The following is a 23,706-nucleotide window of genomic DNA, read 5'->3' as shown; positions in this document are numbered from 1 at the left end:
ATATATATATATATATTAGGAATAAAATAACATACTATGTAAAGAAGTAAAAGCAAATAATTTGGTATAAGATTTGTAATGAACTTACGGAAAAACTACTCAACGTCGATAGTAGATCCGACACTAAAAATATTTATATTTAAGAATCACATCCAAGTAGACGAATGACCTAAGCATTTTCATCTATAATATAGAACATATAATTAAATTTTGTACACAAACATATATTGAAAGAGGTTAATAAAAAAATGATAATTAATAATTAATAATAGATGCTTGGTCAATGGGTCACGTTGGTAAAATCCAAGTTTGTGTCGGGATCAACCCTAGTCAAAATCAGGTATTGGTAAAAATAAATAAATAAATAAAAAGGACTATAACAAGCTACTTTTCTTATGAGTATACCCTTTTTTGTTCAAGTCCAATTTCACCATGTCTAAGAGTTGATTTGAGGAACTAATTGGTAATAGGGTAGTTTCGCATCTTTTAATGCAAATCTATTTTTTCTTGATGTAATTACTTGTTACTTATATATATTAAGTGCACTAAGAAGAGGACTACGTCAGTCAACAATGGTCCCCCCCACCCGATGAAAACATGCCAAGTGTTTTAATTTAATGATTAAAAAGCATAATCACACAACTGGTGGAAGTTAAAAAGACCAAAATACCATCCCTAGATCCGACAACAAACCACTAATGGCAACCACCTCCACAACCACAAGTGAGCGGTGGTACCTACGAAATGGGTGGTTCCATTTCCTTCAACAATTTCCCCTACAACATTTAGCTATGCATCCTCTTGTTCTTCGCACCCTCAAGGATCTGCACCTTTACTTGCACCTTTAACCAATTTCAAAAAGACGCCAAGTTCAACATGTGCCCCGATCTGGGTTGGATATTTTGGTCTTTTTTAACATTTGTTGGTTGTGTGATTATGATCTGAGTCATTAAATTAAAACACACATGACATTTTTTTCATTTGGGTGGAAGAAATAGTGGACACTATTTAACGCGGTCCTTCAAGTCTATTGAATAATTTCTGTGTGTCATCAGAGGCATTAACACAAAAAAGTCTAAAAGGTAGGGAAAGAAAATTGTCACACCGTAACACATGGCTTGTCTAGGTACGTCTCACTCGCCCCCCTCTCCCCAATTTTGGTATGGCTGAGCTATAGGCTAGCATGTGGCTGGCCTCTGATTCTGACCATGTATGAGAGAGAGAGAGAGAGGAGAGAGAGAGATGTATGTGAATATAACACTCAAAAATCTGCTATGGCAGAAATGCAAGAAAAATTCTTGGCATGTTTTGGGTTCTGACTAACCCATGTGCCTGAGGCTGTTTGGTAGGGAAGCGAGTGCGTACGTCTTGCACTTTCTGGTTCCCTCTCACTTCACACTCATAGTAACACTTTTTTCTCTTCTCCTTGCATGTGACTCTCTTGATGACACCTCTTCCCACAACCACAAAAAAACTGGTTCTAAATTCTCTCTAATTAGCTCTATATAACAAGCCAATGCAGCCTCCTAAGCTCTTCCCCTCCTCCATACTCTGCAATACTGAAAATGCAAAGCCAATCAGCTGCTTCCAAGCTTCTCTTCGCTTTCCTTACTTTCTCCTGTCTTTTATACCATGGTCTCTCTCTCTCTCTCTCTCTCTCTCGGACACAAACACATTCACAAGCATACACAATTATTGTTTTTTATCATTATTATTATGTTAAAAGCTAATGGGACTATAAACTAATATTGCAGGGTTAGGAGCAAAGTGTGCAGCCAATGCTCCCACAGTGCAACAGACTCAGGTGGGGTTCGGTGAGCCTCCAAAATTCATGGTGGAAGTGCACAACAACTGCCCTATGTGCCCAATTATCAATATACATTTGAACTGTGGAAACTTTCCTCAAACTCTTGTCAATCCCAGGCTGCTCAAAGTGCTAGGCTATGATGATTGTGTCGTCAACAGTGGGTTACCCTTGGCACCCTTGCAAAAATTTTCCTTCAACTACACTCATCAAAAGCTTCTAATGCACCCTACAACCTGGTATTTCCAGTGCGAGTGACAGGCTGCTCTGCCTGCCAGTTACTATGTCTTAACATATTTTCATTTTTCCACTTCCTCTTCTATTTGCCTTTCTAGTCTTTGCCCTCTCTTTTGTTTCGATTATTTGGTATGAATGACCGAGTTGTACAATTTGTCAACAAGAAAGACAATGGTTGTGTGCTTGTCTTAAGTGGTAAAAGGCAGAATTTTCTTGTGACAAATGCATCGTAGGTGTTCATTTGAACCCTCAGTTAAAGATCAAACAAAAAGCATAATAAAGTGACATTATGCAGAATTGAAACGTTAAAAAGAGAATCAATTGATGAATGTGTGAGAGAGAGATTATAGTAGAGTCGTGCAATTATCAGTGCCAAAAAGTGGCTTCAAATTACAAGGGAAAGACACCGGAGGTATGATTTCAAATATACAATTCCACTCAACTTTAATCCAAGATAATTGGGATCAGCTATAATCCTTGTCTCATTTCGTCCTATCTAAAACAATCTCCCCAGTTACCTCTCTCACAGTTATGTCTTTTCTTATAGCTTGTACTCATTGCAAAGAAATTCTACATCAATTAGGATAGGACATGATATAAATGTATGTTGTTGAGTTTCGCCACCGTGCCAAGCTTCTGAATTGGATGTTCTAACGTGGTATTAAGGTCCAATTTAATTTTTTTCAAACACGTCACGTATTACGCCCGTGGCCCATGACTTCTAGGAATGACATCTCATTGTATTTCAACTGAAACTTCAAGGCTCCAACTTTTTGCCCCATTTAAACAAAAAAAAAAGTTATGATTTAAATTTTATAATAGATTTGGTTTGATAAACATGTTGGGTTCCAGATTTGACCTGCAAAGTTGACTAAAAAGCAGCTAAAATTCCTACTGCCCAACCATTTTATATTTTTAAAACATATTCTAGCAAATTAACTGGCACGAGTCTAATTGAGGATGGACTATATGCAAACTTGAAGGTATGGTAGATATGGAAATCTCATATCAATTGCTTTAAGACTTCGGTTTGAGTTTGTATATAACTTAGATCTTTTCACCAACTAATTGAAAGCTTTTTAGGTTTGAAACTCTCATACTAATCATTTTAGGATTCCCTTTTGCCTTTTTTTTTCCCCAAAAAATATATATTCCAAATTACAACTATATTTGGATCAATTTTTATTTTGGTCCTTGATGGTTTATAAAAAAATTAAATTTAGCCCTGACCTTTAACACTAACATGGGATTTTGTCTATTTTTATGACTATGATGTAAGCACAAAACAACATCGTAATGTTAATATATTAAAACTACATTGTTTTCATGTTTTTTTTTTCCTCATCTTTTCCTGCACCACCATATGACCATGGCAGCCAATCTCCTCGGTAGCACAGCAACAACAAAAAACTACAAAAAAATCTAGGAACACAACTTTTACAACAACTTTAATGTAAATGATTGTAATTAATAATGAAAAAGTAGTAAGTCCACGTGAAAGTCATTGTTTGGCATTCACAATCAACCGCCAACAAATTGTGACAAATAGTGTGCTTCTAAAAGAATTAAGAAAACACTACCTGTAATCCCCCATTGTAAATCCCCATCATGACCGTCAAGACCCTTAAAACCCATGGGTAAACCCAAATCCAAGACAACCAAAAGCAAATCTCCGCCATCTGTCTCCGAATCACTGACACCTTGATCCTTCACCAGATAAGATCTACGATTTTGAGTTCCATTGCTCAAATTCATTACATTTTGAAGCTTTATGACGTAACGAAGGAAGCCTTTTTGAAAGCATATCACTAAGCCCTTTTAAGTATTTTTTTTCGTGTATTGTTGAACATTAGATTTGAGTAACAAGTCGCCAAAGCTCTTGAGCTGAATTTCAATCCTTATTAAAATTTATATAACTACAATCAACTAATTAAACTTCTACCAGAAATTAAAAAGTTTAAACCATGTATACTTACAAAACTCAAAGCCGGTTCTAAGCTTTCTTATATTTCCACATATTCACTATGGGTAGAAAAATGTAACCCACTGTGAATCAGTCTACTGTGAAGCATTGGTACAATGAATAATCCTAGTTTGTTTCCACATCAGGCATGAAAATAGATACACAACTGAGAAAAGTATATGGGGGCACAATCTTATCAATAAATCTAATTATTTTCTATTTATATTCAAATTTTGTTTTTCATATATCAACTACTGATACTTTCTATTGGCTGAAACCTATAGTAGAATTCCAGTGAAAATATAGTGCAACAACATACTTAGAAACAACAAAACTATAGCCCATCGAATATTCAAACTGCAAGCAGAAGCAAGATAGTGGGAACCTACTAAATGTATTGTTCCAGTTTGATCATCCAGCACCTTAATGTTTGAAGAGCCTGAAATAAATCAATCTAAAATTAAACAACAAACCAAAAAAGAAAAAATAACATTACTATGACAAATTTACAGTGAACTTTGTTAAACTTTCCAACTTCAAACTTAGGGTCACAAGACAAAACAGAGGTACCATTCTTCATATAAGATTGTGAAGTGTAAAACCAAAACCAGTTCGTCTGGCATGATAGAACTCTAGAGCTCCATCTAAGATTAGAGTTTAGAAATTCATGCAATGTAATTGACAAATTATCAGTCTCAAAAACTTAAACTTGCAAGAAATAAATTAAATCACTTTTACCATTATTCTCATTTGACCTTCATGTACGGATCCAAACTCTTCAATACCCTTCAATACATGAGGCCCAACGCATGAAATAATTTTTAAATAGGAGGTACATGGAAACATGGTTCGAATTGAAGATCACCTACTTTGATATCACAATAAATTACCACTCGTCACACTGGTGTCACACTGGTAGGATGGGGTGAATTTAATTCCTTAACTATTATTCTAATAATAATTTGTTTTAGTTCAAGGAAATTATTAACCATGATTTGATTGTCATGTAAACAAATAATTGTGCAAAACAGATGACTATAGATCCTGAATCCACCAAATTCATGAAACAATTGCTTGCTTCACTTGATATTGCATCAAGAGAAATCATTGGATGAATATTTGTATCCCATCATTAATCAACAAAAGCCAGAACTTCTTAGGATTCCACAAAGGCAACAACAAAGTAAACACCACTAACTAATTTTGCTTCCACCAAAACCTGTCCTAACATCAATTTTGCATAAAGTAGCCACTCTTCAGAATCAAACCTGTCCACTTCGATTAAAATTTTTAAAAAATCTTACTGTTGCACTAAGGCAAAGGCAACATTGAGATAAAACAAAATTATACATTTTTTTTCCTTTCACAACTAAGCATTAACATGTCAAGTTGAAATAACTTTAGGTCTAGTTACTAAATCCCAAAGCTAACTTGGGGATTAATTTTCTGAGTTCTGTATGCAGGTCAATTTCAATGCATGTTCAGAAAGACAGGTGTGTGACAAATTGCTACAAGAATGATTAAATTCATAAGAAAGTTTTACACTAGTCAGGGCTTGAGAGCTTTAATGTCAGTAACATTACCCAGGGCTGAATCAGACATGACAACTAAAAATTGTACATTTTGTAATATATACTAATCAATATTGCAATTTCTTTTTTTAATCACATTACACTCTTGAGTATAAATGACTTTTAAAAACACAAATTTCACCCATCAGAAGAGCAACAAAACCCTTCCTAGAATGCCATAGGGATGGAAAAAACAAAAACAAAAAAACAAAAAACTTTAAATCTTATACTTTTGAAGAAAATGAGAGATCGACCAATGACTTGAATCTTTCTTTCCTCCTGATATTGCTAAAGTGGACAAATGCTTCAGTTGTCTTTGCTGTTGTTTCTTTGACTGATTCGCTTGATAGTTATACTTGTCATACTCCATAGTTTTGATGTATTGCTGGTTCCATATCTCACTATCTGTGTGCTTTGGTTCCTTATTTTTGGTTTTCCTTATTTTCAATGAAGTTCTGTACTTATAAAAAAAAAAAATACAGCTGTGACGGAAAATCTACGAAGCACGGGTGCGAATTTGGGTGCAAGTGCGGTGCCGCGACACGGCAATTTTTGAATAGGACACAGATACGGTGGGATACGTTTATTAATTAATTATTAAATATATTTTTATTTTTATTTTCTATATATTGCTAAGCATTTTTTTTTTTATACATATAATGGTAAACATATATCAATTTAAGAGCAATAGTAGTCAGTAGATAATAAAGTGAATACTAAATACATAACTATTACATGATGTTCAGAATTTAGAATACAAGATCGAAAGTTTGAGATTTTATAGAGGTTTGAGGTTTGAGATTTTATGGAGAGCTGGGAGAGTGAGACGTGGGTCAGCGAGGCAAAGGAAAGACAGAGGGAGAGCTAGAGGCCGTGGATTAGAGAGAGAGAGAGAGGAGACGGAGAGAGAAAGAGATAATTGAGATGAATGTAGGGTTTTGTTTCCTTTAAAGTTTGCCGACAAAACAGTGTGTTTTGATCACATCTTTTACATTTTTTTTTTAATAAGTATTTCAGCCCATAACGGTCTGAATCAGGTCCTATTTCGGACTGCATCAGGCCGAATAGAAAAAAAAAAAATCAGCGGGGGACGTGCGTTCAGCTGTGTCCACACAAATCCAAAGCGGGTGCGCCGGCCAAAACGGTGCACCCGTGCATCCTTGCGGAAAATCCATGGCCACTACTTCATGATTAGAGCTACTTCTTCATGAATAATAACTGTTCTAAGTTAACCAACGTCTATGCAAGTTCAAAAGCTAAGACCTTCCCTGACACAATACCACCCCTACCCTTTGCTTTGGTGAAAGAAGTGGACCACAGGTTATGAAAATTCACATCACAAATTGTCATACATTACATGCAAATTTCACAAGTGTAAGAACTAAGAAGACTTCAAGGTCTCCACAAAAACAAGCAATAAGGGGCCTGACTATATGCTGCTAGGCCTAACACATACTAACCTACAATTTGAATTAAAATAAAATACAACACAAAAATTGGAATAGAATGAAGGGAAAATAACATGAAACTTACAGTTATATTCAGTCCATCCAATGACTTGATGCTCAAGATCATACAACACTAGCTTATTTGAAAGGACTAGATCTACAAAAAAACAAAACAAGAAATTATATTTCCATTGATCATGCCAGTGGAGCTTCATAAAGTCAATACTTAGTGTTCCTGCCAGTGTTCAATTGGAATTGAATTTCATGAAAAGGGGGAATGCTTTCACTCTTTTAATAATGAAACTTTATCTAAGTGTCAAACCCCCAGACGTGAGAGATGGCAAAATAAAGATTCCAATGCTCTATGGCAATCATGCAGCAAAAGTACTTAGCCAAGAGTTACCACTGAAATAAACACATATTTGGGCTATACCTCCCAAAAGGGTCAAGTTCATCCTATCTCTGGATTGCCTCCCACTGTTTTGCCAACCAATACACCATAAACCTTCCTGTAAAGATCCACAATAGTAAACTAACTGATTGACATAGATTAAAAGGCAACAGAAATTAAGAAAATGGGAAATCTGAAAATAAAAAATGCTACAAGACAAGAATTACAAGCATTTACAAGATTGGCTAGAGTAATGATAAAAAAGCAGGAAATCTCCCAAGGTAGGTTGCATTTCATTTACATAATATTTGTGAAAACCAAAATTTTAAATGCTTGAGAAATCTAGAGTGAACCAGATGGGAGTGACGGTTGGCAAACACTGATGGTTAATAGGGCTTCTAGTACTGCTATTAAGTGCTTTCTACCAACACATACGCCAATAGGGGCCAGCGCAACCCCCACCACACCCCCCCCCCCCCCCCTGCCCACCAAAAACACCCCAACCCCACCCAAAAAAAAATCTCTACAGATTTGTATATCTTTATTATTATTATTTTTTTCTTTACAGAGGAAAAAAAGAATCCCCCACTGTATAGTAAATAATTACTCCCCATGTTATTTAACATTATTTACATTTTTTTTTAAGTCAGTAAATAGATTCAATAAGAGAGAATCAATTATCATTTTTTTTTTTAAAGATTCGAACAATAAACTCTATTCTTATCACCTTTTTTATAAAATTAGAACAACATCCTTATTCACATATATAAAGAATCCTAGATTTTATTAACATATTCATTGATTTACTTTTGGCCCCCTTGTGATGAACTCCTAGCATCACAATTGTCCAAATACAGTTTGTATGGGGTTTACATCCCAGGGATCAGTTTTGGTAGCCCTCAATGATGAGGACCCACAATGTTTTCATAAATAGGGTTTGATTCTAATCTTATTCAGCGCATGTCCTGAATCTGTCAATTTAAAACATTCAGACATTAACCAACGATCAGATATGAGAGAGTGGAAGAGATCTACCGCTCTTGCAGCATTCTATGAGGGAACATCAAAAGACATTGTTTTAGTACAATGTAGACTAAAACATTTCAGTTGGTTTCTCAACAAAATGTAATTCCTCATCAGAAAGCAGCATGAACAGTTTCTTAAGATAGAGTACTATCAGCAATCTAAAAGTTAATAAGAGCTTTGAAGCATCAACACTTTCCAAAAGGTAAGGGTATGTTTGGTAACTGTTTTTTTCTCCAAGTTTTCTATTTCAAAAGATCTTTTCTATTTTATAGACTTGAAAACTTGTTTGGTAACTGAAAACAAATAGAAAACAGAAACAGTTTCCACATCTCAATTTACAAAGGAAACTAAAAACAAGCAAAGAGGTGTTTTTAATTTTCAATTTAAGGGAGCTTAAAAGCACAGAGAAAACAAGTGTATTTTATCTAAACTTTTTTTTTTTTCTAATTTCCAAAAGTTAAATTTTGAGGCATTAAGAAGTATTACTTGTCACAGATTGAGGCAAGAAGGTTAAAAATGAGCAGAAGGGGCAGGCAACCCACCAAAAAAGATAAGAATGACCAGCAACATAGAAAGAGAAGACCAAGAAGAAAGCAAGTAAAATGTAGAAACAAACATATCTGAAGAGAAGTTTTATCAACTTGCTTGATATACTTACTAAGAGGAATAGATACTCATGCGGATAAACCTTCAATGAGAGTGAGTTCTCAAAATGAAATACAACAGGTGGAAATCCATCATCAATGCTGCAATTGAAAGCAAAACTCACAAATTAAAGTTAAATAAACTATAGCACAATGTTTACACATTATTCTCAATTGTAAGAACTTTTTTTTTTGTTTTGATAAGTCTCAATTGTCAGAACATTATAGCATCAACAATGATACATGAAGTTATATCAAGCCAGAAGGAATTGGCAGGCTTGAGAGATAAAAGAATATATCTTTAGGATCAACCATGAATGAAGGTGACCCAGCATGTTCAAATATAACAAAATACAAGACACAGGTTATTTAAATTTCTACAGTCAAGGTTATTTTTGTAATTCAATAATTGGGTTTGGACCCACGTCAATTAGGATTACGGTTAAGTCCTAGTTGTCAATATAAGCATATTATTGTACAATGTACTCCTAAGGAGACATGTTTATGATAAATAAAAATTAAAAATTTTCCAATGGCTTGGTGCTAATTCCAATCAACCCTAGGTGCTAATTCCTAGGTTTATCTTATTTTCTATTTGGTTTTTCCTACAAATTTCTTTGCAGAATTTTTTGCTGCATTAGTTTTGATATCAAACACATTTTGCATCAATTTTGGTATCAGAACAAACTCCAATCCCTCACTGTTGTTGTTCTCTGACACTATTGGCCAAAGTTGTAAATACTAAATACCAGACCAGAGGGCGTTTTGATTTGGCCAAGAGAATGAAATATTTTGGTAGTAGTCAATAATGGTTTACCTTTTCAGGTTACCACTATATATATATATATATGCATTCATTAAACTAATTGGTATTGGTCAAAGCTCATAAAATTTGTTAAAAGCCTTTAAATTTATAAGTTAATGCCCAACTCAATATGCCAACCCAATAAGTTTTCAATAGTTGATACCTGATATACCTAAGAAAAAAAAGATAAAACTTAAAACTATTAAAATCTACAAAGAGATAAGTGGGGGAGACTTGGCCATATAGGTGGTTAAGGTAAGAAACCAAAAATCTGAAAAAGCTCGTGTTGGGAGCAGGGGTTGGGCAGACAAATCAATGAAGAAGTATGAGCAATTGACAATGTCAAAGAAGAATTGAACTTTATTTTGGGGTTATTAGTTATAATTAGGTTATTAGTATTTTACTTAATTTCCTAGCATCAATGTTATTTTCAGAACTAAATAATTGGGGTTGGACCCAAGTCAGTCAATTAGGAATAGGATTTAGTCCTAGTAGTCTATAACACAAGTTATTTTAATACTATGGAGACAAGTTTATGGTAAATAAAAATTTAGTTGGAATTTTCCAATGGCTTGGTGTTGATTCCAACCAATTCCTAGGTGCTGATTCTCAGGTTTAGCTTATTTTTCTGTTTGTTTTTCCAAAAAAAAATCATTGGAGAATTTTGTGGTGCACTAGTTTGTTATCAAGCTCATTGTTCTACATCATGTTGCATCCAAGATATGGTATGTAAATTGTTTCCTCATATGTCACGTCTTGTGATCACTTGGGAGATATATCTACAAGGCCGTCCATAACGGTCATTTTTTAATCTCTAAAACATTCTAGGCATTATATTATAAGAGCTTTATAGGCAAGGGCATTAGTATTTCTACAAAATTTTGAAAATCTATTATATAAATAGGTAGGGAAGCAAAACCACCACTGGGTTGAGATCCCATCTCTTTATGTATTTCCTCTTTCCTTGTAGCCACCAATACCAAATCTAGCACTACCATCTCTTAATTCAAAAGTCTCATATGACAACAATATACATGCAACATACCTCTCGGAGTACTGGAAGCATGTATACTCATCGTGAACAGTTTGAACATTTATATCTGGCTGTTGAGAGATGATCTAACAAAGATATCAAAATGTGTAAGTGGGCAACTTGAAATACGGAAGTCAACCAACTTGAACTCTAATGTATCATGTACACTACAAATGATTCATATGGACATACCTTACTTACTAATGGCTCATAAACCATTTCTGGGAGATAGGCCAAAGTTGTACCACTGTCAATTATTGTCCCTTTTCTGTCTCCTGACTCAAACACCTCTATTGAAATATTTAAAAAAACTTGACCAACTTGAACAGCTGTCATATTGACATTGTAATGAGGCCTACAAATTTTGCAAGAAGAAACAGTTTAGTCATGTAATTACATAGGCCAAGATTTAACTGAGAAGAAATTTCTTAAAATAATAAAAATAAAACTCATAAATGCAGAAGGAAAAATAAGTAACATATTACATTTATATATAATATATATAAGTAATGTATTTCTATTGCAGAAGTATATATATATATCAAAGATTACATGCAAATGTAAGTGAATAAATAAATTCTATTACAGTAAGTATATAATTCAGTCCCATTCCACTGGACCAATCTCTAAATTTTCTAATAAAGGAGGTCTTCAGCTGAAATTCCAAAAGTTCATGTTCGTCAAAGGTGCAACTATTATGTTCCCTCCACAATATCCACATCAAGCACAAGGAAGCTAAATTCAACATCCCAGATGAGCATTTACAAAATCAGTTACGCCAACCAACCAGTAAGTCCAATATTTTTGGCACCCATTGAACCATGAAAAGCCCAAACACATAACTCCACATCGCATAAGCAAACTACAAAGCAAATGATCCACTGTTTCCCCCGTTTTCTGCACAAATAACACCAATCTACCAATATAATTTCCCATTTTCAAAGATTATTATTGGTCAGGATCCTCCCCCAAGCCGCAGTCCACACAAAGAAAGCAACCCCCTTTGGGGCCTTGGCACACCGAATACCTCTCCATGGGAAATTAATCACCCTATGGGCATGCAACACATCATAAAAAGACCTTACATCAAACGCCCCACTCCCACGCAGTCTACATCGCATCCTATCTGGAAATCACTAGTTAGCACCTTAGAATACAACAATCAGCAAAGGCTCAACCGGCTCTGATTACCAATTTTTGAAAGGTTGAACGAACCAAACATTTCAATGCACCTCACCCCCACTTGTACCACCCACCAAATAAGCAAATCCCAACTCTTCCTCATCCACCATACAAGACGAGGTCTGCTCCTTCAAAAGGTGCTCCCCACCTATGAAGCACGGGTGCGTTTTGGGACTCGGGTGCAGGTGCGGGTGCGGCAGGACTCGGCAATTAAAAAATTATTAAAAATATTTTTATTTATATTTTTAATATATTGTTAAATTATATTTTGTTTAAAAATTATATTAAAAATTTATATTAAAAATTATTAAAATTATATTTTGTTTTCCTCTTTTTCTTTATCAAACCCGGACCCAACAGAGTATTTTGAACTATCAACTTTTTTACTTGGGAACCGTGTTTCTATTGAAACTCTTACTTCTTTGCATGGCTGACACGTCCTACCAACCATGTCTCTTCCATTCCATCTTTTTATGCAAACTTTCTCTTTCTTTATTTTTATAATGCAAACTTATCTTTTCCTGTCTTCCATTCTTATCAAACATCATTTCTGACTCTTCTTCGTGGTTCTCTTTGAAATCAAAAGCTAAAAATCACTCATCATGCGAGTGTGAGTCCTTTGCCAAACTTCTCTCTGAAGTAAAACACAACTCCTCCCTCTCTCTCTGTGCATATGACTGTCACCTTCTCTTGCTCTCCCCCTCTCATTTTATTCTCGGCGATTGATCATCACTTTTGCAATTTTTTGGTGGTGTGAGTGTAATAGTTGGCCATGGGTAATTTGGGTATGGTGAAGTGAGTGAGGCAGTAGCTGTGATGTATGTTTTGTGTTGCACTATGTTTGGGGTTTTTTGTGTATAGTTGCAGATTTGAAGCCAACCGCCTGAATCGGCCATTTCGCCGGTTTCGCCCGATACGGCCCGAGTCGGCGCGAATCAGCCCGAGTCTGAGCCGCATCGGCGCAAGTAGTGAAAAAAAAAAAAACACGTGGCAGGACACGGCCCGACGCGGCACCGACGCGCGGGCAGCGGCGTCCCTCGCGCGTCACCGCGTCGCGCCGCGTCAGACGCGGGTGCGGCTCCTCTGGTGCCACGTCCGTGCTTCCCAGCTCCCCACACCACCTGTCATGCAAGAAATGCACCTCATCTCCTTCTCCCACTTCAAAATGCACATTCATGACAAAGACATCCCACTTTGCTCTAATTTCCTTCCATAAACTAGGGCAAAGTTTGGACATGTTTAGAGCCTTGGGCTCGAACCAAAAATAGGAAGATGACATTAGCTCTTGTCACGTGCAATGCATATGACTCACTTAACCCAATCAATTAAGTGAGTTATGTTCATTACATATGACAGGATACATGCTATCTTCCTATTGGTGGTTGGAGCCCAAGCTTTTCCCATAAACTACACCCATGTGTGCTATGCATCTGCTCCATTGCCTAGCCGCCCCCTTCCATGCGATATTTTAACGCTATTATCCTCCCCATAAATGAGTCTCCTCTACCCCGAAATGCCAGTCACTTCACTAATAGAGCTCTATTAAAGATCCCCATCTTGGAACCCAAATCCCCTCACATGACAGGAGAACACACAATATTCTAGTCCACAAAATGAAACTTGGGCTCATCCCTCAACCCGTTCGAGAGAAAGTTCCTCGTCAACTTCTCTAATCTATTCACCACATGGGATGGAAAGGTGAATTAACAAATAATAAGATGTAAGAAGTCACGATAACATGCTTTTAATTAGTATTATTCTTCCCCCTTTAGATGAGTATAACTTCTTCCATCTTAACAATCTCCGCTTCTTCTCTAAAAAGGGATTCCACACAATGTATGCCTTAATAAATGAATCCAAAGGCACACCCAAATAATTCATAGGCAAGCTCCCAACCTTATGATAAAAAAATCTCTGCCAACTCATCTATATAACCCACATCTCCCATCCCTACTTCACTCTTGCTCAAATTAACTTTCAAACCGGTTAAAATCTCAAAGAAAGTCAACGCCATTTTAATATAAAGCATTGCATAAGAGATCCTTGACATGAGCATGCACAAACAAAGAAACAATCCTTGACATGCTCAAGAGATCAAACATCATATTTAAGGAATTCTATTCAATTTTGAATTATTATAAATTTGGTCTTGATGTTAGCACTCAACTTATTTCAATAGATAATGATAAACATAGCACTAACAAGCGATCTTTTATTATATATAAAATACCCAACATATCTGAATATTTAATACATAATGATTAACATAGCCATTCTATTTGACTACATGTGACTCTGCTGTCTTCTTATTTTCACGAAGTTACAGCATTGGTTCCCTTTTATCATGAAATCTAACACTGCAAAGTTCTTTTAACCTCCTCTCCTCAGAGACCGACAGAATTCCAACCAACTCCAGCTTCTTGAATCTTAGCTCAATTTTTTTTTTTTTTTTGGATAAATAACGGAATTGTATTAATCAAAAGTCCAGGTACACCGGGGGTGTACGTGGAAAACAGTACGAATCTTAGCTCAATTATTATATCAGTGGACTCAAAAATAATTGTTTCACTGCCCAAGCACTTATTAAAGCACATAAATAATGAAGCAAACTATTAAAAGCAAGACAACTATATCCTGCTAATAAAACTTCAGGCTTGAGAGCTCACTATAGCACTCTTATATAAAGTAATGAAATAGGTTCACTAAGTACTAGAGAATTACACATTGTTTTCAAGCACAATCAAGTATAGTTGCATTATTTTCAAGCACAATAAAAAGTATATTAAGCATTTTCCAATTGTTAGGGGTCAGCTTTCGCTTTATTATCCATCATTAGATCTTTTCCCGCTAAATTAATCAACCTCCTTTAAACCTCAACTTGTCTTAGGTTACATGTATCCCTATCAGAAAAAAAGGACTGCAAGCTAAACTTGAATTACTCAAAGGAAGCTATGACACTTTTCTAAAGTCATGAGTCTTAGGTTACAACTTACCCACCTGTGGTTTGGTCAAGATTTAAGTTACCTACCTCTGGTTTGAAATTTGACACTTTACCCACCTAAGGTTAGCTTAGTTAGATTTCTATAACCCACCTTTATTAAAAACAAGGCTAAATATATAATTTTGTTCCACTTTTATGTCGCTCTCCTCCAAAAACACAAAAATTAAAAATTAAAAAAAAAATACAAGATCAAAAAAAATCCAGCAGAACACTTACATCATGAGATTTTAAATCACAAGTAAGCAATTTAAATTTCGGTCAAATCTCAGGTGGGTAAAGTGTCAAATTTTAAACCACGGGTAGGCAACTTAAATTTCAGTCAAAACACAGGTGGGTAAGTTGTAATTTGCCCATAATTTATTGTTAAAAGAAACTAGTTATATAGTATTACAACCAAAATAAACAGTGTCTGTTTGGCAACATCTTTTTCTTCTAACTTTTTAGCTTATTTGCTTATGTATAGATTTTAAAAAACTCACATTTTCTAGGTACGGCTATACTTTTAACCAACTTTTAGTAAATAAGCAAATAAGCTTTCAGCAAAAGACTGCTGAGATTCTATAAATAAGACAAAGGAGAACAAGAGACAACCATAACACCCATAAAAGATCTCACATACTGGTTTGGTACCAAGGGAGTCATGTTGACTTTTGGTTGCACGACATGCCCAATTGCAAAAATACCACCTCCATTTACTCCATCTAAGCAATGAGCAAACATCTTTTTCACTTTTCCAGATGAAGCTAATTGTGAAATTATGGACAAATTTGATTTTCCAAAACCAAGAATCCCATCTAGTGCCTCATCTTCATTAGATGAACCTAGATCCCCAGCTTGTCTAGCACCACACCTACACCAAAAACATTGAAAACACCACTTAATTACCCCTGAGAAGAGGGACAGGTTGTTGTTGATTGACCATACAACTAAATAATGATAATCCTTTTGACATCATACAACAGACACGATTTTGAGATAGATTTCAAGAAGTTTATATAATAGATAAATCCTAGAACAAAATAGAAAGCATCAGAGGGAACTTCATGATATTCAAGAAACCTCTGTGCAAAAACAATTTAAGAGAGGGAAGAAAAAGGACTGCAAAGCACAGAATAACATAAAATGACCAGGAGACATTTGATTTTAAACAGAAGTTTAGATACTGTCACCATTCATTGGAATAAGTTCACAAGCAGTTTAGTTTTCAACCTGCTATATTTAAATTGGCAATGAAAAACGTGTCAGTTTTCAGTAGCTAAAGCACACAGTAAATGAGACACATTACGGTAATCTGAGTATATAAACTGAGCGAGCTAGTTTATAGAAGAATTGTTTGATTAATTTTAAAGAGTTAACACAGTTTATTTCAGTAACTAGACTGTAACAGTAGCCTGTAGAAAGAATAACACATAACTGTATTAGCTGTCCAATAAAAATCTAGAATACAAATTCACCCACTTCCTTATTGGGGAGAGAAACACACATGGAAAGAGAACAACATCAGACAACAGAAAGAGATTTATAATGGTTATTTGTCATAAACACATCCTTGGAAAAAATTAAATATGACAAATTAATAGGAAAAAAAAAAAAACAATTAGCTACCCTACCCCAAATATACTAGAGCTCCTTGTTATGCTAAAGTGATAGTGTTGGAGTGCATGTATTTTAAAATGTTTCACCTAATTTAGTTTATGAAAGGTTCCAGCTAAATCTTACAACAAAGAGAGAGAAAGAGATGTAAAAGCACATTGATACCAAATATATGGAGAAGTACATGATCAGATATGTTCTAATAATGTTAATGAAATATTTTAAAGCATTTCGATGTATTTCATCCTAATCTTCAAAAATTGATAAAGTAGTCCTAGGCTAAGATTGGGTTTGACTTGGTTATAAAAATTTCTAGCTTCTATATCTAGTAGATTTTATTTCAACAAAAACCTTTAATAATCATCCTAGCTAATCATACTCAAAGCTCTTGTAGCCTATCTCCTCATACTTCAAGCTAAAGGATGCCAAAATGCCAATGATATACCCAACAAACTATCAGCTTTGATACCACTTGTTCAGCTCAACAGATGTTCAGTCACAACGAGATCAGATAAACCATAACTTCAATTACAAATAGAAAGTTCATCTAAACCCACCTGCATCCATGGATGAGAGAAACAATCCATTGTAAGTATAGGTAATTATAAAGGAACAAGATTTCAAGGCATCCAAATTGACACTTTACACCAGAACAATAGACAACAGCTACTATACTCATCACACCTAAGCCATAGAACATAGCCTTGATCCCATATTTCATCAATGTTCCCCGTGACCCCGTCTCCCTTGCATCTCTTGTCAAACCCTTTTACTCATAACCCTAGATGTGGATTATAAGAAAGAAACAATTTCCTTTCACACCATAACCAAGCAAAAAACTTCCTGCAAAACTTCTCTAGCAAGTCCAAATAGGAATTTGATACAGATTCCCATATATCTACCATGGTCAAATTCAACCATGTAAACCCTTCATCTTCTTGGCAAAAAGTGTGTAGCTCCACCTTTACTAATTTTAGTACATGCAACCCATGTCAAGAGATCACTAGACTCAAAATGTGGTACTAATCTCCTCTTATACACTCCAGATCTCAAGGATACCAAAATACTATTAAAAAAAGAAGAAGAAGATACCAAATTGTAATGACTATTTTACCTTAAATCATTGATTCTGAAACCAGGGCCAGTGGAACCACACAGAGATCCAATAAATAATAAATTGAAAGACATACAAGGGTTAAGAATTTAACCTGGTTCAATCACACTTTTCCCTCAAAATTTGCTATTATCTAACATGGTTTGACCACAGTTTTCCCTCTAAAAATTCACTTGCTATTGTTGTTAAACTTCCCTAAAAGGATAACTAGACACGCATCTTAGACTCCCAAACTCTTTGATAGCACTCTAATTAATCAAAATTTGAGAGAAAAGTACAATTACTAAATTTAAATTTTTAAAAGATATATATATGATTTGGCCAAGTCCAATTGCTGAATTCTAAAATGGAAAATGCTTTGGCCAAACAATATACCTATCTTGTGCAAGAATTACAAGATAAATTACGAAGTAAAGGAAGACAAAATTACACAGCCACTATACTAGTGATTGCATAATTCACTTGTTGAGCTACTTCCATGGGTAAGCTAACACAGGAAGCTAACTATTAAAATGGAAATACAGTATCTGAAAACAACAACTTACATCTCCACCACTTTGTGATATTCAATGAGAATCTCAAAACTCCACAAAGCCCTACAAAGAGTTTCTTTATGAAGAAAGCAAATTCACACGATCAACACAAACCTGAACCGCCAACAAGGAATCACCATTAAAAACATTCAGATTCTAGGCCTCAGGATGCAGAAAAAGCTACAGAATATTCTGAATTAGAATACACGCTTATACCCAAAAAGATCATCTTTAGTGGCTGATACCACTCTACCAAGTTTATCTCTAAACTATATGAAATATGACCCTCAGTCTCACCTGAAGTACGGCAAAAATAATAATAAAAAATAAAAACCTAATCAAGAAGTATATCCTTTATATCACTGAATCTATCATGAATAGGTAACACAAACAAATTTTGGTAAGCACACCAAACATCACATTACGTTAAGAGTACACTAAGAAATCATGATCATACTTCCACACACAATCCATATCTACAGGTTCACTAACAAAAGAAGTATCGATCATAAGCTCACCCAAAATTAATACTTCCATTGGTTGAAGCAGTTTGAAGATCTCCAGAAACCCGATCATACAGTACAAGATCCTTTATGAAAACTCCAGCAGTGGAACTGCCATCTTCATATATCTGAAGATACGGACAGGAATCATTAGCTGTGCAGCCAGATAAAGGACCCCCGTTTACCTCTAAACAAAATTCTTGATTGCAAGGAACCATTTTCCCAGTGACCGAGTCCTTTATATTGTATAGAGATAGATTAATCTGTTAGAAGAGAAACACTGAATCAGCAAAGCAATCAAATGTGTAATTTCATCGCTCAGGAGATGGTGCAAAACTATCACAGGGACCTTGGACCTGCTAGATGCACGCTAAAGTCAGACATAATAAAAAGCCTATGATTTTCTATAATGGGAATGAATTTCTGTTGAGTTTTATTGTTGTCATTGACATTCCAGAGCAACTCATATAATGGGTGAGAAAATGCATCACTTCTCCAAGTTCCATACATGTGAATGAAAGCTTTGTGGGGTATTTCAAGGAGAGGAATGGTTTCACATAGGAGAACCTTCATATCCTAATTTTTTTGTCACAACCATGAAAGTGTTCTCAAGAATGATGAAGAAAGCTGCTATAGAAGCAAAGGGTTTTAAGTGTGCGTTTGGCAATTGTTGAAAAAAAGTTATGTTTTTTGCTTTTTGTCTTAATTTTTTTTCCTAGCTTTTTTTGCAAATAATCTAGCTTTTACCTTTTCTGAAATAAACTAGTTTTTAGCTTTTTGTAACACGTTTAACACAAAAGTTATCAAAAACTATATCTTTTAATTAACACTGTGCAAACAAGCTACTAGAAATAAGCAATTCCTATGAAAGATTACAACTATCTCATTTAATTAACACTGTGCAAACACTAAGTTCCATCTAAAATGTGAAAGATTACAACTATCTCATTTGAACTTTGCTGATGATGTAATGATGTTCACTGCTACTGACTTGAAATCTAGCAAAAATAATTTCAGCAACATTATAAGAGTTTCATCAGATGTCTGACCACTCTGCAAGTTATAGACATTTTTTGCTGGAAGAAATCAAAGATCAAATTATGTCTACTCTGCATTTCAAGGAGGGAAAATTGCTAGTAAGATACTTGGGACTGCCTCTGATTTCTGGTAATCTCATAGCCCAAGATTGAGCCTTTGTTACAATAATGGTGAAATGATCAAATTTCACCATTTTCTAACAGATTAAGTTTGGAAAAAGTAGTAATTTATAAAGGTATTAGAGCAAGTGGTCCTGGATTTGAACCCTTTCTCTACTCTATAAAAAATTTACAAATCCCATGTGTTGGGCCACCCTTATTAAGGGTGAGTTTGTGCCACACTCGAAGGGCTTTATTAGAATAATGGCTAAAGATTAAATCCATCATTTCCTAACGGCTTAATTTTTCAGAAATAGTGGTAGCTTATCACCCTTATTAAATAAAATGACTACTGGTACTAGTTAGTGGACAAAAGAAAGCCTTTTATTTGCACTGATACTTCAATTTTTTGTATTCAACAATTTATGGGATCCAGGTGTATTAAAACTAGCATTTTTACCTTGCCTATGATGGTGATTAATGAGATTGAACAAATGTTCAGTAGCTTTCTGTAGAATGGTAATGAAGTGTCTAAAATATGAGTTAAGGTAACTCAAGATGGAGGTTTATGCCCAAAACAGAGGGGGGACAAGGGCTAAGAATAATTAAATATTAATGGAATAATGCTGTATGGAATTTGTTCCCTCAAAGCTAGTTCTATATGGGTTGCTTCAACAAAACATTATATATTGAAAGGTAAAAGTTCTAATTAGTTAAAATTCATCTTTCATACATTATATATTGAATCTAGCTAGGACCCAAAACACAACCATTCAAACAATGATCTCATTAGAGAACTTCAACTGAAATCCGAGACCTCCAAATCTTTAAATGTATGATGATTCCCCTCTCCACAATGTCCACAAGAGGCATAAAGGGGTGAAATTCTAGACAAAGGACGAATGTTTACCAAACCAATTTCTCCATCCACATAATACACCAACAACACTCCTAGGCATTACCCCCTAAATAGAAAATGATGGCGGAATCATAACATGGTTAAAGAAAGGACATTCTCTTTGGAAGCCTAAGGCTAAGGCAAAGCCCAAGAATAAGTGTGCATGGTAGTTAATTAAGTTTTTATATTTTATTTGGTTATTCTTGAGTCAAGGGTATTTTAGAAATTTTACAATTGTTAGGTATGGGCCATAGTTATAGGCCATAGGTTTTATTAATGAGTCTTATTAATTATGGGTCTTTATGTATCGGCTTTGGTTTAATTTATTAGGGTTAAATAGTAGCCCTCGTATAGTTATACTATTAGGAATCCTAATACTACTAGTATACAAGTAAGAGTCTTTATATATATAGGGTGCTCAATGTATTCAAAAAATAGTATGAGTTGATTAGTAAAATTGAGTGTTTTGAGCAATAGGCACGTTGGCTCTTGTTATTTCTTTCTCTTTCTCTCTTTTCTTTATTTTCTCTTCTTTCTTTCTAGGGTTCTTGTTCATGATATTGTTCATGATACTGTTCACACAGCCCCTAAACAGCCCTAGCTTCTCTCTAATTCTTCTTCTTTCCAACCCTAAACCCACCACAACTAAACGTAGACAAATCCCCAATTCGTCCTACATTAAAATAAAAAAAAATCATAAATCCAAAATTCATATGCAATGTCACAATGCAACAACAAATGCTCCAAAATCTCACCAGTCACTTTACTCCTACACATGCAACACCAATCTACTAGAGTAATTTCTCTTTTCATGAGATTATCGCATGTTAGAATATTGCCCCATGTTACTTTCCACACACAAAAAAGAAACTCTTTTTGGAGCCTTAGTAAACTTAGATGAATAAGAATATAGTCAAGTAAGCATTTAGTTTTAGTAGTTAAAATTCATCAAGGTAGTTTTCATAAGGATGGGCGAAAATCTTACAACTCAAGGGTGTAGCTAGACTTCTCATCAAGTACTCAGTGCAGACTCAATTTTTCTTTGGCATGATAATTGCCACCCTTAGATGCTTCATTCCCTAAGTGTTGCTAAAGATTAATTTATGATGCAACTAGCTTTACTTCTACATTTCTACTAATGTTGCGTGTGTCATTCAAGCTGGGCAATGGTGTTAGTTGCATTAATCGAGGGGCTACTCGATCTAATTTTCATCATTCAAGCTGGGCAATGGTATTAGTTGCTTGTAGTGTGATATTAGTAGGGAAAGTTATCTTATCTCTGTTCTCTAGTGTAGATTACCAAGCTGCTGCTAGTGAGTTCTGGTGTTTCAAAACTAATCCTATATCTTTTGCTGCGGGTTGTTAATAAAGCTTACTCAATTATCCAATAAAAATATATAAATAAATAAGCTGGGCAAATAACAACAACAACAACAACCAACCCTTAGTCTCAAATCTTTTGGGGTCAGCTATGAACCCTCAATAGATTAGTCAACGTTGACCACATGTGTTCATTTTATTCTATCTGAAGTTATACTCTGCAATTACTTCCTTAATTGACATGTCGATTTTAATAGAGTTGTTTTCCGTTAAAAATTTCTAGAAAGTAACTCTACATATCTCACGTGAAGCTTAATAAGGAAAATAAATCTATCTCACATGAAGGTAAATAAGGGAAATTAAAAGTTAGTTTTCCAACGCATCTTAAGGTCGCGGAAAACGAGAAAATGATTCATTTTCAAGAATACGTTAATGTCAAAACAAACAAAGTGAGCAAAAAAAAACAAAGAAGTGAAAGGGTAGAGAAGCATACACCAAGGGAGCTTCTTTTGGGGCACTCTGTGCACTGAATACAGTTGACCCACATAATATCACTTCCTGTATCCACTTGCACATAGAAGTCCTTTGTAGGTGTTCCAATCCCTATTTTTGCATAGTAAAGCCTACAACAACAACAATAATTCAATATCAATCAAATTGTATAACCTCAACAAAATCTATTGTGCTTGAATTTTGAAAATACACCATTTCCAATCAAAATTCAAAACCAAAACAACAAAAAAAAAAATTGAAGAAGAGTTTACCCGACGGCATCGGGACGACCGGAGCCGCCCAGGGGGAGATCAACGCCGGCGAGAATACCAAGCTGACGGCGGGTATCGTGAGCTTTGAGTTGCGTGATGGAGGGCTCTTGACCGGCGTACTTGTACTTGACGTTGAGAACGGCGCTGTGAGCAGAGACGGAAGTAATCCAGAGAGACGATAACAGCACCACCGCTGAAACCACGAAGCTTCTTCTGAATATCGTTATGGCCATGGCGATCGTCGTCGTCGTCGTAGTGGTAGTCGTAGTCGTCGTAATAGTGATCGTCAACTCGAATTTCTCTTGTTCATTCTTATCTCAATCAATATTCTTTTTTTGGGTTTTGATTACTTTTTTGGTTTAGGCCAAGTCTATAGAAGAAAAATAATAAGAGAAGAGACTTTTCTTTTATAGGTGGTTTTGAAGCGAATGGCGTTGGTATATCATATACGAGTCTTCGCGCTGTGAGGGTGAGAGGGGTGTTAAGAGTTTGTTAAGAGTCTCCTCAGGGTAGTTGGGCCCACCCTGTGAAAGGTCCCTACCCTATTGAATGAATAATCCACATTTGATTTTAGTTCCCATAAAAAATTTTAAAATATAATAAGTAAATCCATATTTTAGCTCGTGTAAAATGGCTATTTATTACGAAGTGAAAAAAGCCCATCGATGCCAAGGCCCAATGTTTTTTTTTTTTTTTTTTTTTTGTATCAATTATCAATTCGGTCTTTAGACCAAAATGTT

The 23,706-nt window shown here is 35.2% G+C and overlaps 2 protein-coding genes across 3 annotated transcripts; one reads left to right on the top strand and one right to left on the bottom strand.

Moving 5' to 3' along the window:
- Positions 1–1,454: 1,454 nt before the first annotated feature.
- On the top strand, positions 1,455–2,338 carry LOC126701423 (uncharacterized protein At1g05835). Its single transcript, XM_050399513.1, has 2 exons — positions 1,455–1,635; positions 1,755–2,338. The coding sequence occupies exons 1-2, from the start codon at positions 1,566–1,568 to the stop codon at positions 2,060–2,062; spliced, it is 378 nt and encodes a 125-aa protein (XP_050255470.1). The 5' UTR covers positions 1,455–1,565; the 3' UTR covers positions 2,063–2,338.
- A 1,672-nt stretch (positions 2,339–4,010) lies between these two features.
- LOC126701422 (aspartic proteinase 36-like) lies at positions 4,011–23,424 on the bottom strand. 2 transcript variants are annotated; one of them, XM_050399511.1, is made up of 10 exons: positions 22,967–23,421; positions 22,696–22,825; positions 18,864–19,111; positions 15,725–15,955; positions 11,115–11,277; positions 10,935–11,008; positions 9,099–9,186; positions 7,457–7,532; positions 7,109–7,180; positions 4,011–4,443 (listed from the first exon to the last, which is right to left on the bottom strand). In XM_050399511.1, the coding sequence occupies exons 1-10, from the start codon at positions 23,197–23,199 to the stop codon at positions 4,283–4,285; spliced, it is 1,476 nt and encodes a 491-aa protein (XP_050255468.1). In that variant the 5' UTR covers positions 23,200–23,421; the 3' UTR covers positions 4,011–4,282. The 2 variants fall into 2 exon arrangements, with proteins under 2 accessions (XP_050255468.1, XP_050255469.1); XM_050399512.1 differs by lacking the exon at positions 15,725–15,955 and having other exon boundaries at positions 22,967–23,424.
- Between the last annotated feature and the right edge of the window lie 282 nt (positions 23,425–23,706).

Source organism: Quercus robur, chromosome 10 (assembly GCF_932294415.1).
Source record: "Quercus robur chromosome 10, dhQueRobu3.1, whole genome shotgun sequence".
Lineage (NCBI taxonomy): Eukaryota > Viridiplantae > Streptophyta > Magnoliopsida > Fagales > Fagaceae > Quercus > Quercus robur.
Note: the sequence above shows the minus strand (reverse complement) of the source record. Positions and strands in the feature narration are given on the sequence as shown.

Excerpts from the sequence above, each read along its gene's own strand:
- LOC126701423 (XM_050399513.1), top strand. The coding sequence starts at position 1,566 with ATGCAAAGCCAATCAGCTGCTTCCAAGCTTCTCTTCGCTTTCCTTACT. Across the intron at positions 1,636-1,754 it reads CTCCTGTCTTTTATACCATG|GGTTAGGAGCAAAGTGTGCA; the intron begins GTCTCTCTCTCT and ends CTAATATTGCAG.
- LOC126701422 (XM_050399511.1), bottom strand. The coding sequence starts at position 23,199 with ATGGCCATAACGATATTCAGAAGAAGCTTCGTGGTTTCAGCGGTGGTG. Across the intron at positions 19,112-22,695 it reads CCAAAAGAAGCTCCCTTGGT|ATTAATCTATCTCTATACAA; the intron begins GTATGCTTCTCT and ends CTCTTCTAACAG. Across the intron at positions 11,278-15,724 it reads ACTCCCTTGGTACCAAACCA|GCCTCATTACAATGTCAATA; the intron begins GTATGTGAGATC and ends CAAAATTTGTAG.